Source organism: Phyllostomus discolor, chromosome X (genome assembly GCF_004126475.2).
Source record: "Phyllostomus discolor isolate MPI-MPIP mPhyDis1 chromosome X, mPhyDis1.pri.v3, whole genome shotgun sequence".
NCBI classification, from domain to species: Eukaryota; Metazoa; Chordata; class Mammalia; order Chiroptera; family Phyllostomidae; genus Phyllostomus; species Phyllostomus discolor.
The window spans coordinates 32,198,429-32,214,567 of NC_050198.1; the positions used below are offsets into that span (position 1 = coordinate 32,198,429).

Here is a 16,139-nt window from a genome sequence, read left to right on the forward strand (position 1 = left end):
GGGGCACAGGGCTCAGGGTGGGGCAGGGGTGGGTGGTGGGTGAGACACAGGGTACAATTTGGCAAGTCAATGTATGTGGCTGTGTGTGTCTGCGTGGGACTCGAGAAGCCCACTGGGGCACTGTGTGGATGTACCCGTGTGAGTATGGTGTGCAGGTGAGTTCTAATGGGCTGTGTGACCAAACTTATGTGTCAGGAGCTGTGTGAGACACTGTGTGAGCAGTATGTGTCATTGTGGCTTTCTAGGACCTGAGACCCTAAAAGCACTAAGCTGCTTCTATGTGGGTGTCAAGACACACTCCATGTAACAGTACACCAAAGGGTTCGAAGGCGGGCTGTGGCTGTGTGCTTTGGGGTATGTGTGTTGACAAGACTACTTGGGTGTGACTGTCTGTATAACTGCAGATTTTAAGTGTACTGACAGGCTCATATTTGAGAGTTTGTAAAGGAGTCCAACGGACAGTATTGTGAGCTCCTGTGTTTTTTCTAGCCTGAGGTTATCTGTGAATGACTGAGGGAGGATGTGTGTGTGGTTGATTGTGAAGGCTTTGTTTGCCTGGAGAGCCTGTTGCAGGGGTTGGAGTGGAGTTGGGGGTGGGTTTGCAGGGCTGGGGCCCCTCTGAGCAGCTTTGGTACACAGCATAAGATCCAGGGGGTTAGTCAGCTGGGTAATAGGGTCCCAGGCAGGCAAGTCAGCACACATACTACTTGGTCCCTGTGGGCACATCCAGGTCCTGTTAACCCTGCCCCTGGCCACTTTTGCCTGGCATTTTGGCCCTGTCCTTGTTTCTTTCCTGGGTTTTGAGGTCAGGGACCAGGGATGGGGTTGGAACACCTGCTGGGCCTCTGGCTCCTTTTCTTGCGGAACTCAAACTCATCCACGGTCCACACAGCCCCCTTTTCACTCTCCACTCGCACAAAACACTTGTGCAGGCTCAGGTTGTGGCGGATGGCATTCTGTGGAAGGAGGACCAGCCAGTCAGGCCGGGGGTAGGGGGAGTGGGTGGGCAGTCATCCTCTGAGGTCAGCAGTCCCCACCAAACACCAACATTCTGCCCCTTCCCATCACATTTGCAAACCCAGCCCCAGGCCTTCCCAGCTTGGCCCAGCACTGTGGTGGCACTTGAGGCTATCCCAGCCCTGCCACCTCCAGAGGCACTAACCTTCCAGGTGGCAGGGTGATTTCTGAAGAAGGCAAACATGCGTGTAAACCAGTGATAGATCTCGTTGAGTGTCCGCTGTTTCTCAGGAGCCTCCAGTATGGCCTAGAAGTTAGGGGATGTGGCGGTAAGGGGAGATGCTCCTCTGAATGTGGGCTGAGAAGGACAGTGGCCTACCCTGGGCCATCTGACATGGGGTGGAATTGTGTGGACAAGGGAAGGGAGGGAGAGTGATGATATAGGGGTGATGGATTAGAGACAAGGTTAGAAGTGGGGTAAAAAACTGGCTGGGATGGGGTTATATAAGGGATCAGAGCTGAGGTTGGAGCAGGACCTAGCTTAGGGTTAGTGCTGGAGTTAGGTTCAAGGTCTGGGATGGAGTTGGAGTGGGGGTTCTCTGAGGGGTGAGGTTTCAAGATTTTGGAAGGTTAAAGGCCAGGAATGGGGTCAAGGTAAGGATTTGGAAGGAGAAAAGGGCCAGGCAGAGCTAAAAGTCAGGGAAGGGGTTGGTTAGATTCAGGCTGGGGATGGACTAGGGCTATTTGAAGGGCATGTGACAGGATGATGTGTGGCATTAGGTCAGGCATCTGAGATAAGCCTAGTTAATTATTTTATAGGCCAGGGATGTGGTTAGGTTCAGGGTTAAGAATGAAGGTAGTTGTGGTGAAATTGAGGTTAGCTGTGTATAGTTGATAAGGGGCAGGGCTGGGGTTAGTTGTGGAGTTGGGCTAAGAGTCAGGGAATTTGATCTGTTTGGATTTAAGAATGGGGTTAAGTTAAGGGGCAGTGATTACAACTTCAAAGAGGTTAAGAGTCAGGATGGGGCTGGGTAGAGGACTGTGCAGCATCGCATAGGAATTAGGTTAAGATTAAGATTTGGCATTAGGTATGGGCCTAGGATGAAGGTCCAGGTGGGCTCTGGTGAAGGTTCTGGGAAGGCATTGGGGAGATTCAAATGAAAGGGTTGGGATGGGGTGAGGCTAAGGGTCAGATAGGTGTTACAATGAAGAGGTTAGGGATGGGGTCCAGCTGGGGGATGTGTTGACATATTGGGGCTGGGGAAGGAATTAGGGCAATACCTGGAAAAGGTTCAGGACAAGGGGCAGAGATCAGGTTAGTCTTGGGGGGATTTTATAGGTCCATAAGGCAGAATAGGTATGGGTTTGAGGTGGACATCAGGAAAGGAATGGGTTTAGGGCCTGAATTTGGCTTGCCCTGGCCTGGATGATGGTTTAGGTTTGGGTTTAGGAGCAGGTCTGTGTTGAAGCCAGCATAGGGCTCCACATCTGAGGCATGAGTTTCTTCACTCAGGAACCCTCCCCAGGGGTGCTTAGAGGGAGGCTGGGACTCTGGGAGGCAGGTCCCCACCCCCTCTTTCTCTTCCTTCTCCTTGGCCTGAGCTGCCTGCTTACCCAGCGGATGAGGGTGGCATAGGTGAATGGGGGCCGCATGTTGTGGAACTTGAAGTAGTCCATGTTGTGGAAGAACTCTGTCCAAGGGAAGAGAAGAGTCAGGCTCCATCTGAACCCCCCCCCCCCACTCTCTCATACCCTCCACGCTTTCCATGATCACAATTACTGTTTGCTGAGCACCTGACATGACTTGTATCACTCTCTGTGCCACTCCCAACAAAATGGGGCTTATTCTCCATGAAGTTTAAAAGAAGAGAAGTAACTTGCACACCAAAAGGATGTAACTGGTTTGGTGGCAGAACCAGCACAATACTTGAGGGTCCTGATCCCTGTTAAAACCCACCACCCAGGCCTTTTGTGTAGTATTCACCCAGGGATTGGTGAACTTGGGTGAATTGCCTCACTTTCCTTTGGCTGAGGGGAGAGGAAGAATCCCTGGAAATTACATAGGTAGTTCCCTCCTGTCTGATGACCAAATGGAATAGCTGAAGCCCCAACCCCCAGGATAGTGTGCGAGCCCCAATGTCCAGGGGAGACAGGGCTACACATCTGAGACCATAATGGGAGCTTGGAGGCTACAGAAACTCTGAGAGGAAACTTCTAGCAGACATGTTTTTCCAAAGGCTAGGTAGTGGTGGTGGGGAAAAGCAGTGTGGAGATCCCTCACCCCAATTTCATGCCAGCCTGTGGATTAGGGGTTCAGGGACACCATGTAGGGCACAGACCATCCTTACCTGGGAATGTGCTATGCCCATGGCTGCCCCAGAGGTGCCTCCGCACAGCAAACAGGCCATTGGGGCCCTCCTGGGGGCTGGGCCAGGCTGGAATGGTGGTGCCAGGGGTGCCAGTAGCTACAACACAGCAGGAGCCCTTGTCAGATGACACCTGGGGAGGGTGGGGAGGGAGAGGCTGGTGACCCAGAGGCTGAAACTTTCCACTTAAATTTTAAATAATTAAGCATTTTTTTAAAGCAAGGGCGTCCTCTTCTGAACTCCAGTCTGATGTGTATTCCCACAAAGCAGCATGAGCCATATTTTTCAGAGTGTGGTGTGGACACTAGTGTGTGTAGCTCACCAATGCTGGGGCCACAGGCTGGGGTTGAATCGAGCTCCTCTACTACCCAACCTTGGGAGAGTCACTTAAGTGTTCCTGGCCTCAATTTAATCTCATCTGTGGGTTAGAGATGATAGCAATGCCCATGATACAGTGGCATCATGAGGACTGAATAAGTTCACACCAGCAAAGTTATCAGAAGCAGTACCTGTCACCCAGGGATCCCTCATGGGCATGTGACCTGTACAGCCGCACAGGGCTCTGCACTTTGTTTAATGCTCTGCAGTTGCCATATTGAAATTTGAACCCTGCATTTTCATTTTGCCCTGGGCCCAGCAAGTTATATTGATAGTCCTGTCAGTGACACACAGTTTGTTCAGTAAGTGTAGCTATTTGCTTTTGCTTTGAAAACAAGATTATGATGTTTTAAGAGGTTAGGGTTAGAGGGTTTGTTAGTGGAAGGGTATAGATTCTCAGGTCTGGGCATGTTTGGAGCTGGGAACAGGGGTCCAGAGATCCCAGGGCTTGGGTGTAAGGGTAGGTTCCCTGCACCATGCAGGGCCTCTCCCCTCCTTCCTTTCCCCAGCAGTATGTGCTGACATCAGGCCTGGGGTGGCTTACCACAGATGGGGCCTTGGTCAGGGCCATCTTCCCAGCCAGGTGGGCCTGCATAGCACTCAGCTTCTCCTTCTCCATTACCAGCTGTGAGGACAGGCACAAAGTGAGGTCTCAACCTGGCCTTTTCCCACCACCTCTTTGCACAGGCTATGGTCTTCCCTGGGAGTGCCCTTTCCACTTCCTTTCTTTATGCTAGCCCCATCCTCAGTGAGCTTGGCTTCAAGCTCACTGAGCTTGGTACAGGGTGGACAAGCCCACCATCCCCCCACCATCACCCCATGTTCCATGTCACCTGCTGCTCCAGAGACTGCACCACCTCTTTCTGGAGGAGACACTGTGCCCTGCCCTTCTCATCCAGGAGATGGTCTTCCTGGCAGTGCCTAGGGAGGGGGAAGATTCCATGCAGGTGGGCCTGGCCTATTGGCTCAATGTTCTGAATGGGAAGGGCTCAGACCCTTTGGGAGGTGTCTCAGCCTCCCACCCCCCTACCTCAGTCTCCTCACACCCCTCATTCCTTCAACACATGCTATTTGGCATCTCCTTTTTGCCAGACCTGAGCTTGCCACTTGAGCCTGGCCAGGGTGTTGGGGATGATGTTGGAAGAGGGGCAAGCTGGGAGCAGCCAGGGAGGTGAGAGCAGGAAAGGCATTCCAGGTAGAGGGAAGGCCTGGTGGTGAAGAGGACAGATTACCATTGATAGGTGGGTAGGGTTGGAGAAGGTGTGTGTATGTGTATTGTATTTTTGTGTTATGAAGCTAAAGAGAGGCAGAAACAGCTATTTTGAGGAGCTGGGACTTTGGGGATCGACAAAATCAGGCTGGTGTGTTGGCATGAGGGGTTGCAGGGCAAAACAGGAGTGCATATTCTGGAGGCTGTGTTCAAATCCCAGCTCTATTACTTAGGAAGTGGGTGATCTTGATCAAGACAACCTCTTTGGCCTCAGTTTCTTTGTCTGTAAAATGGAGGTAAATAATAGTACACACTATTATGCCCCATATACAGATGAGAAAACCAAGTCCCAGAGAAACTTAAGTAACTTGCCCAAGGTCTTACAGCTAGTGAGTGACAGAGCCTGGATTTGAATTCTCACTCTCAGCTTTTGCCTCTTTTATCTTACTACCTATCAGGATGAGGCCTGAGCTGAGATCTCCTTACACAAACTGGGGACTCCCCTGGACTGGAATAGGCCTTGGCCACTCACTTGAGGAAGTCCTCTGGCTCCTCGAAGACCTTTTCACATCCAGGCCACTTGCACACACCATTTGCCAGCAGTGAGTAGGAGCCCTGGGGCATGGTTGAAAGGGTACTGGGGGGACATAGGGTGTCAGGGGAAGGAGTGGCAAGGCAAGGGTCCCTCCCAGCCCTGCCCACCGACCTGTCTTTCCTGGGTGCACTGGGGCTTGGGAAGGTGCAGAGCAGTGCTGGTTCTCTAGACACCCACTCCAGGCTGGCCACATTGATCCCTATGGGTAGCGACAGGGCACTTCTGTAGACTATGGGCTGGGTTCTGGAACTTGGCCCACAAGGCCTCTCTTTTGAGCTACCCACCCTCCTAAGCCTCTGGTGTTCCTAACATCCAAGGTTTCTGGCAGAGCAGCTCAAAGGCTGCCATTTGTAAGAGCTGACCTTTTCACTAACTCTGCAGAGATCTGTGGTTCCGTGATTTTGACATTATGCATCTTTCAGGTTCTGAGCCTGACATTTTTTGGAGGTTGGAGTTTCCAAGATGATAAAACCTGACACCTGAGGGCCATGGTTCAGCAGCCAACACTGCTCACATTCAAGGACTTGGGGGCTCTAGGATTCTGTGAAGCTGTGGGTGTAGTATTACCAGGTGGCAGGCCTGGTCGGGCCTTGAGAGAGAAGATCCCAGTGGCAGCTGTGGGTGGCGGGAGGCTGATCATAGCTGGGCTGTCCAATGGGTGCACCTGCAGCATGGGGGTCCGGGTATGGGCATCCACTGTTGAGAGCTAGGGGCACGTATGGGCTGTTGTCCAGCCTAGCTCCCTCCCCAATTCCCCCACCAGCTCCCTCACACCCCTGCCCAGTTGGGTTGATACCTGGTGCATGAAGTGTGGCCTGTCCTGGAGGAGTGCTTGCAAGTGGGGTGCGGGACCCAGCCGTGCTCCAGAGGGTGCCACCATGACAAGGGGCACTGAGGGCAGCTGGGGGGAGAAGGCAGGCAAGAATAGTGCCATCTTCATCCTCACTGTTCTACATGTCAAATTCATATGCTCCTCACCACAAGCCCCCATAGTAGGTATTATGACCATCTCCTTTATACCTATGTAGAAACTCAGGCTCAGGGAAACTGAGTGGCTTTCTCAAGATCAACAAACTAATAAGTGGCAGAGCTGGCCTCAACTCTGTTGTCCCACCTCCTTGGGCCCCAGCCCTCTCCTCTGTCACATGGGGATGGGGACACATGGCCATGCCTGTGGGACCATGATAGATAGATTTCCTCTCCTGAGACAGGGATTGGGAGTTTGGGGAGAGCCTTGAATATCTGAGACCTGCTAAGTGGGGACTTTCTTGGCTCTGTGACATCTGCATAAGTCACAGACTTGCCTGAGACCCAGAAAACCACTTCCTGTGCCCCAGCCGGGCCCCCCGCCCAGTGCCAAAGAAAAGGTCGGCACCTGTAAGCCCAGGTACTCCACCCTGCTTGCTCCATCATGGGCCCTGGGCCTCACCTGCAGCTGTGATGGTGGCATGGGGTTCAAGCAGGAGGAGGAAGCATGTGTCCCACCTCGGGGGTCCCGGCCTTGGAAGGTTGCCCCTGGGCCCTTGGTCCCCAGTAGGTCTGAGGCCTTGGGTGTAGCCCTCCAGCTAGGTGAGGTTCCTGGGGATGGGTTGAGCACCATGGAAGGGGCCAAGGGCTTGGCTGGCTTGGGGTTGGGCATTGGGTCTGTGTCTGAGGTCAGGCTGTGGAGACACAGGGGGAAAACGTTATACATGTGCTGAGGGGTGTGCAAAATACCCAACCACCCAAACCATGTGGACACTCCCTCTGGTCAGAGCAGGCATTGTCTGGGACATGTCCCAAAAAGTCCCACAACTGGACCTCAGCTCTGGTCATGTGTGTGTGCACATGTGTGTGCATGCACACACATTGTTGTCAGGAACACAGGTGTGCATGTGTCTGCACACATGCTCCATGTGCAGTCTTGCACAGGTATAGCACATGGCTGCACATGATGGCACAACCCTGGTAGGGATGTGTCCTCCAGAGAGAGGTTGGGGGTTGGAGGTGGTTTGTGGGACCTCAGCGAGGGTAGGTCCCAGTTCCTTCCCCCATCACTTGAGGCTTGTCTTCATGCCTTAGCCCTCCAGTCCTCCCCATATCTGGCATAGGCCACACAACCTTTGCTGATCCCACTGGAGCTGGTCTGTGATTTTCTCCTGGGAGCATTATTTTACCCCAGTGACTTGAACATATTTAGGAGCGGCAGGGGGGCATGGACTCAAAAGATCCCTGTGGCTGCTGTGAGAGGGACAGACTCCAGGAAGGTGAGGACAGAAGCAGGGAACTAGTGAGGATGCAACTGCAACAGGCTAGGTAAGTGATGATGATGGCACAGACCAGGACAGTAGCAGCAGAGATGGTAAGTGGGTGGATTCTGAATAGTATGTTTGAAAGGTGGAGCCAGGAAAATTTTCTGGTAGCTTGGATCTGGGGGTAAGAGAGGGAGGGTCAAGGTGACTTCTGGGTACTAGCCTGAGCAGCTGGAGGGACAGAGCTGATGTGATGTGAGATGGCAGAGATGAGGGGAGCTGGGTACAGGGGTGATGATCCAGGTGTGAATGGACATGAAGAGTCTGGCATTAGACATAAGTGGAAATGCTGAGTGGGCACATGGGTACAGGAGTCTAGAGTTCAGGCGGGGGTAGGGAGGATCTGGTCACCTATGGGTTCTGCTCTGCACAGAACTGGCATGGAGGGTGCCAGAGAGAAGGAGAGACTGTCTCTCTTGACCTGGCACCTGTGGAAGCTCCTTGACTCATCCCCCACTGGAATTTATTCCCAGCTGACCTTCAAGCCTTTGCTTATGCTGTTTGGCTTGCCTGGAATGTCAGCTCTTCTTTCTGTTCCCCCATCCAAGGCCAATCCAGAAAGCACGCCATAACAGCTCCAGAACCTCACACTCCCCAAGTGCAGGGCCTTAGTTTCTCAGAACCCCATAATCCCAGCATGAAAGGAAGTCAGAGCTGGAAGGAAATGCCTAGTCCAATCTCCATTTTATTGATGGGGACACCTAGGTGCAGCATTCCACAGTCTCATGATGACTTGAGAGCTCCACTTCTTTCTCCAGAAAGGGTGTGTGTGTGTATATTACACATGTACCCTGCTGTGGGGCTATATGTGTGTGTCTCTCTGCCCCACCCCACAGCACAGGGTTGGGCACACAGCTGCTGAGTACAGCCCAAGGGAGTACAAGAAGGGTTCTGGGGGAGAAGTTGCTCCTTCCTTTTTTTGCTATCAGCCCATGGGGGTTGTCAGAGCTGTGGTGCTGAGGGTGGTGGGGGTGAAAATCTAAATACACAACTCTTAGTCTCCTCTGGTTAGTCTCCTTCTCCTATAGGTTAGAACTATACTGTGTGAGAAATAGGAGTCTGGGTCTGTGTAGACTCAAAACAAGGGCCTGAGAGAATGTCAAGTAACCATGAGGAGGCAAGCAAAAGAATGAGTGAATGAATGAAAGTGGAGATCAGGGTGATGCTTCTAGAAGTCAAGGAATGCCAAAAATTCTCAGAAAATCATGAGAAGCTGGGAGGGAGGCATGAATACTTTCTTCCTCATAGCCCTAGAAGGAGCCAACCCTGTCATCACCTTGATCTAGGACTTCAGGCCTCCAAAACTGAGACAATAAATTTCTGTTGTTTAAGTCACCCAGTTTGTGGTACTTTGTTACAGAAGCTGGAACAAACTAGTAGCAATTTTGGTGAGTGAGTGGATGTTTTCCACTCCTCTGGCTTGGTCCACAGAGATGGCCTATGGTCACTTCTGAAGCTGCCTGGACACTTGGCCAGACCTTATAATGAATCTCCTACCCAAACACATCTGGAATGGCCTGACTCAGGGAAGCAGAGATACATTCTCAGAAAGGGGACATGGATATGTTCTGTCTAGTGGTGGGGTACTGGAAGGCCGGGCTGGGCAGCCAGCTTCCTGCACTGTCTGTTGGGGCGTCACTTTCTGACTATTTCTCAGAAGACGCATGGAGGATGTTTCTGGGACATAGATTGTGTTTTCATATCGGGGTCTGCATCTGGGCCCTGTTGTCAGAGCCTTTGACTTCCCCACATTTTTCCGCCATTGACGTCATGGCGGCCGGATGCACTGGGCTTCATCGGCACCAAGGAGGAAGACAAAGGGGCAGACACCCCACCCCACGGGTTTCGTTCCGAGAATTGGCTGGCCCATCCTGCAGCTGGCTTGGCCCAGGTGTGGTGATGTGGGTGCTGGCGGATGTGGTGAGTGACGTCCATCTGGCCACCATGACAAGTCCTGGGCCCTGCAGACATGGACCTTCTTGGTCAAGGATAGGCCCAAGATTTGATACTTAGGGAGTGCCATGAAGATCCCACAGATACTGGGACCCTCAGGGTCTTCAAATGGTGCTATGCCAGAACCTCAGAATCACAGAACATCATTTCTTAGATTCAAAGGATCCCAGAATCTCAAACTCACAGACTCTCTGGGACCCATATGGCCAACCTTTCAGTATGTGAAGGCCAACATCCCTGGTATTCAAACTCACTGGAACTCTCTGAAGGACAGAAAGCTGACTACTTCATTGGGCCTCCTACCTACCAGGCCTGGAATTGCAGTAAACCTACCCTCAGCCTCCCTTCTAAGTTCTGTGAAGGCAGAATTATCCCCTCTACTTCCCCCAGCCTGGGGCTCTGCCACTAACCAGCTACAACTCTCCTCAGGCTCATATGTAAAGTGGGACAATAACAGTACCCATCTTCCAAAGTCAATGCACATGAAACACTTAGTCAGATGTCAGTGATCAGTGAATGGACACTGCAGGGTCTCCATCTCCCTGTCCATTCTGGGACAGTGTTCCCAGAATCACAGCCACTCTGCCAGAGATGGGGAGAGAAGACAGGGGAGATTGAGGCACACCTTTAGTGAGGGCCTCATGGTGGGGAGCAGGAAAATCCTTGGCCTTTGCCAGTAGAGATCCCACCACCAGGTTCTCTGGAAGGGCCTTGGGGTGGAGGTTCTCAGGAACTAGTGCCAACTATTGGGACATGGCTGAACTCTGTCCATAGCCAGACCCACTGACTGATGTCCTCCCAGTAACACCACCCTTTGCCCACAAGGCCTCCTGACCCGTGGGGCCCCAGGACTTCATCCAGCCTAGCTCTTGGGAAGCTGAGCCCCACACTGTGACCATAGATCCTCTTGCTTCAGTGAGGGTTCCACCTGTGAGAAGGCAGAATGGGGAATGACAGCATCTGGGGAGCATCCTAGGTCCCCTTGCCCCCTCATAGATGCTGAGAAGTAACTGAGACCCACAGCTGGGGAGAGAAAGAGAGCCAGGGTCCCACTGAGAGTCCTAACATCTAAGCTTGGTTCTCAACTCTGCCACTGTATCTCTGTGAGGACCTGGGAGAGGCCCTCCCACCCATCTCTGGGCCTCAATTTCCTCCTCTTGTACACTGGGAAAGGGAGGAATGTGGAGTAGGTGAGTGCCAGGGCCCTTCCACTCTGTGTCAGAGTGATTTGTTAGTTGTCTATAGGGCTTCAAATCAACAACTGCCCCTCTATCAAGGGGACTGAGAGACAGGGATACATAGAGATACATAGAGATGGAAACAGAGACAGATATAGGGGAAGGGAGATACAGAGAAAAAGAGATACAAAGAGAGATGGGAGAGACATGAGGTGGGACAGAGATGATAGACAAAGAGTAGAGACAAAGAGAATGAGAGAGACAGTGAGAGACACTGAGAAAAGAAGAGACAGAGTGTATGTGTGGGACCAATAGCATTCATTGTGTAGTGTGTGTGTGTGTGTGTGTGTGTGTGCGCAGAGAGAGAGATAGAGATAGAGATAAAGATAGAGATAGAGATAGAGAGAGATGTGGTGCTCCGAATAAGAACAGTTGCTGACCTCTGGCTGGAGGAACTGATGCTGCTTGAAATGATGAGGAATAACAAAGGGCAAGATGGGTGCTACACCCAGGTCTGGGTATGGTATGGTATGGTGTTGCAAAGCAACAATCAGTAGACAACCAGTGTAGTTCTGGTATAAGAGCAGATACCGAGGAACAGAACAGAATAGAAAGCTCAAACACAGACCCATGGCTGGAGGGAATGGAGTTTGTGATGAAGGTGACATTTCAAACTGGGGGACAGTGTAGGATAGATTGGTTAACCCATGTTTCTGGGATAATTAAGGGAAATAAAGTTATTGAATGAATAATCAGTCCATTTTCCCACTAACCCCTCCCTGCCCAGTTTGAAATGTCAGCATCATCATATACACTAAAATAAATTCTAGATCCATTAAAAAGATAAATAATAATATCTAACATAGACCTTGCATTTATTGTATTCCAGGCCCTATGCTAAGTACTTAATATCATCAATAGATTTAATCTTCACAACCATCTTTGAGGTAGGTACTATTGTAACCATCACAGCATGTATGAGGAAATGGAGGTACAGAGAATTTAAATGCCTAGTTAAAATTCACACAGATGGGTTGGGGTAAGTGTTGGTTTGTCCCAGACAGTTTAAATCTCTACAGTAAATGGAAAAAATGAAGCTATAAAAGAGACTAGAAGCCAACACATGTGAACATTTATCTCATTTTCAAGTGGGAAAGGACTTTCTAAGCACAAAACCAGAGACAGTAACCACAGAAGAAAATACTAAACTATTTGACTATATAAAAACATCACAAGTACCACAAAACACTGTGAAAAAAATAGAAAAAGCAAATATTTTATATATATATATATATATATATATATATATATATGGCTGATAGGAGGTTAATATCCTTTCTAAATAAATACCCTTTCTAAATGTGATAAATCAATAAGAAAAAAGATGAACACCCTATTAGGACTAAGGACACCAGACCCTCCAAAAGCATAAATGGTCAATAAATAGTATAAGTAATCAAAGAATGTAAATTTCAACAATGTGGTAGTACTTTTTCTTACCTGTAATGATAAGAAAGGATTAAAAAATGATAATACCCACCCAAGGTTAGCTTGAGTAGAGGAAGCATAAAACAGGACAACCTTTTGGAAGAACAATTTGCAGACAGGGTCAGAAACCTTAAAAATGTACACACACTTTGCCCCAGCACCTCCATTTTCAGAAATCCAAGGAATTAATCAGGGATGATCTTAGGAAAAACTAGAAACAACCCAAATATCCAAAGATGGGCATTTGGTATAACCAATTATGGTTCATGCCAATGTGAGGTCAGTTTTGACAGTCATGAAAGATCATATGTTGAAACAATTTTTTTAGTCATCTATAAAAATGCTCCTATTTGTTGAACAAAGCCAATGGATAGCATGGTTCTAATTTCATTAAAAAAACACTAATAGCTAACACTTAGTGAGCACTTGCTAAGCCTGCAGAAATGAGCTCACTCCAGCCTTAAATAGCCTGTTCTGTTCCTGGACATGGACTCTGCACGCGCTCGTGAGTGCACACACACACACACACACGTGTGCACATGATCCTGAGACTAGGACCACACAGTTAAACCATGATTGACAATGGCATAAAGTGTCCCACAGGAGGGTCTCCTTTCATACAGTGCAAGGACAAGTTCAGCTAAGTCCTGAGCCTGACCCGATAGCTCACAATCAACCTTCAAACGGAGCAAACAGAATTGACGCTCATTCTTATAAAACTTAAGTGTCCTCATGATCATTACTCAATACACTATTATTGAGTGCCAATAATAGTGTATAAAGTTCTGTGCTGTATGCTGGGTAGGAAAGCAGGCAAAGGAAGGCAAGACAAGAGAGCAAGTGAGATGGTGGGAGAAAGGCTGAGGAAAAGAGACTGAAGGAGTATGGTCAAGATGGAGGAAACAGACAGGGAAAATGCTCAGAGCAGATAAAGACAGAAGGATGGAGATTCTGAGTACTAGGAAAACAAACAGAGAAAGAGAGGGGCAGAAAAACACAGAACGAGTGAGACAGGGCAAATAGAGACAGAGGGATGGGAGATATCGAGAGAGAAGAGATGAAGAGAGGTGAGAGATGTAGTTGAAATTTCCAGGCATACCTGGACAGTGTTTCAAGTTGTTTGAAGCTCTGCAATTTGTAAAGATCGGCAGTTGACATATTTTAAAAATTTGCCCTGACTGGTGTGGCTCGGTGGATAGAGCGTTGGCCTGCAGACCAAAAGGTTTATCAGTTTGGTCAGGGCACATGCCTGGGTTGCGGGCCAGGTTCCCAGTTAGGGGCATGTGAAAGGCAGCTTATCAATGTTTCTCTCACACATCAATGTTTCCTTCCCTTTCTTTCTCCCTCCTTTCCTCTCTCTCCAATAATATATAAATAAAATCTTTAAAAAAAAACCCCTACCTATCAACATATCAATTTACTTATCCTTGCCTCCACCCAAGTATTGATTAAGTACCTTACTTATCATTTTCCTGGCATTTATTATTACTATTATTATTTAAAAAAAACCACCTTACCTTACCAGGAACACAGTAGCTGCATGTGTTTGGACTATACTGGAGGACCCCTGACCCTCCAGTGCCTACCTCATTGCCATCTCTTCCATTGGACCTGCATCTGGTGGGGGAGAGCGGGGACACTCACCTTGGTGAAGTGGACTGACAGAAAAGGATCAGCCTGGCTTGTGGGAAACTGTCACATATCAAAAACAACTTTGCTTTTATACCGAGAAGAAAACCCACGGTGTGGAAGCCACAGACCTCTCTCTTCTAATAATCCAATTTTTTTTTTCGATGACTGTGTGTGCTGATAATCACGGGGTGGGGGGGGGTTCTCATAGTTTTCTCTCTCTCTCTTGCTCTGTTTCTCCTCTTCTTGATTATGAGACTTAAACGGAAATTTTGGTTTTTTTTCTTTGCCCTTTAAGATTCATCTGAAAATATGATTTCTTCCCCTCACCACAGAGGTGAGAGGTATCAATGAGATAACAGGACTCATGAGAAACCACAGTTTTTAAAACAAAAGTGTGTAGAGTTAGGAAAAAAACAAGGGACAAGAACTCAAATCACAGGGGCATCACCGGCATGCAAAAATACTACTCTGTGAATGACAGGATATTTCAGGATCTCTGGGGAAAAAAAAAAAGAAAGGCACTAAAGCCATATGTGTGAGTGGGAAACACCAGCGAGAGGGAATAAGGCTGGGTTTCCAGAGGCTTTGCCCTGCTCCAAGCCTCAGTTTCCCCTTAGGTGGAATTAATATGGTTACCATCAGTCTTACTGCCCACAGTAGAGGAACTCTGGATAAACTTGTAACCCATCTTTCCACAGAGGGTTAGGGGCACAGAAGTTACTTCATGGAGAAAAAAGCAGGGAGTCCTCCCCACCTCCTACAATTAACAGAATCAAAGAGTCTGAGAACCACTGGCTTCCAGAATCCACTGAGCATCACTGGGTGAGGGCAGGGAGTAAAGTCTCATTCTATCATGTCTCGGGGACTAAGAGCTCTGACCCAGAGGCCACCCTACAGGGAAGGTCCTGACCAGGACCCTAGCATTAATGCACACATCCTCACAGAGCCCAAATCTCACGTAGTCAGGGACATCATGGCCTGATGCTGCCGAGGCCCTCAGCCTTTGCGATTTTCTTTGTGACTTCAAAAAGAAATAATCCAATTTTCCAAGGTTTTAGGATTCCAAATATCTGCCAACATCCCTATAGCTGAGATTTATGTTGAATTCTCAGTGTGCCAGACTCAGTGCTGAACACTTCTCAGAAATGGCCACATTCAATCCTCACCAAAGCCTGTTGATGTCCATCTTGTCATCATGGCCATTGTACAGGTGGAGAAGATGCACAAAGTAGTCAAAAAACTTGTTCCAGATCACAGAGGTGGTGAATAGAGGACCTGCCTTCCTTGGTACCGGGCTTTGAAACTCCCAAGTTCCCTTGAGCCCAACAGTCTCAGGTTTTAAATTCTAGGGTGCAATTACAGGGAGGTTCTAAGATTCTTCTGTGGGGGGGAGGTTTGAAGGTTGTGCAGTTTTAAGGTTGTCCAAGGATTGGTGGCTGCATTTCCTCACCTCAGCGAGCATCCCCTCCAACCAACGCTCAATGGGGGAAACGTGTCCAGGGGCCTCTCTTGACAGGCTGTGGCTGAAACTTGCAGTCCCCAGCTCCCAGCCTGGGATTCTGTCATCCATTGTTCACTCCAACCCATCTGCAAGAGTGGTTTCAGGCCTGGAAGAGAGAAATTGGAAACATCTTTTTATTCACATGGCACAAACGTGGTGGCCAAGATCCATCCCTTCACCCCTTTGCCTCCTTTTCTCCCCTCACCTCCCAAGCCCTCAAAAAAAAAGGAGAGCCTCTTTCCTCAACTCAGACTCACCTTTGTGGAAAAGCCCAGAGGGGGCCTGATGGTATGGCTTTGTGAAGGTAAGAAAAAAAAAAAGGTGAATAGAAAAAAAAGATCTAAAAAAATCAGCCTACAATGACAATTAAAAAAAAAAAAAAACAAACCCAACCCTCCCTACCATTAGTTCAAAACAAAACTTTCACTAGTTGAGGCTTCTGAGTTGGTGGGACACATGTATGACCCAAAGATGGCCTGAGCGCCAGGCATCCAGGGGATGTACCAAAGTGGGATGAGGTCCTCAGGTTGAGACCTGTAGGGACCCTTTGTACAGCAGGGGCTTAACAGATGTGGCTTATAGTTGGGAGC

The 16,139-nt window shown here is 49.2% G+C and overlaps 1 protein-coding gene across 4 annotated transcripts; it reads right to left on the minus strand.

The window, feature by feature from the left end:
• Nucleotides 1-125: 125 nt before the first annotated feature.
• On the minus strand, nt 126-16,139 carry FOXP3 (forkhead box P3). Of its 4 annotated transcripts, XM_036016989.1 has the most exons (12): nt 15,807-16,139; nt 14,061-15,655; nt 6,936-7,167; nt 6,303-6,407; nt 6,074-6,212; nt 5,444-5,705; nt 4,535-4,622; nt 4,246-4,326; nt 3,306-3,456; nt 2,572-2,648; nt 1,163-1,264; nt 126-956 (listed from the first exon to the last, which is right to left on the minus strand). In XM_036016989.1, exons 3-12 carry the CDS (start codon nt 7,143-7,145, stop codon nt 807-809), a joined length of 1,365 nt encoding a protein of 454 aa, XP_035872882.1. In that variant the 5' UTR covers nt 7,146-7,167; nt 14,061-15,655; nt 15,807-16,139; the 3' UTR covers nt 126-806. The 4 variants fall into 4 exon arrangements, with proteins under 4 accessions (XP_035872882.1, XP_028378721.2, XP_035872881.1 ...); XM_028522920.2 differs by lacking the exons at nt 14,061-15,655; nt 15,807-16,139 and having other exon boundaries at nt 5,444-5,548; nt 5,618-5,705; nt 6,936-7,252; XM_036016988.1 differs by lacking the exons at nt 14,061-15,655; nt 15,807-16,139 and having other exon boundaries at nt 6,074-6,170; nt 6,936-7,257.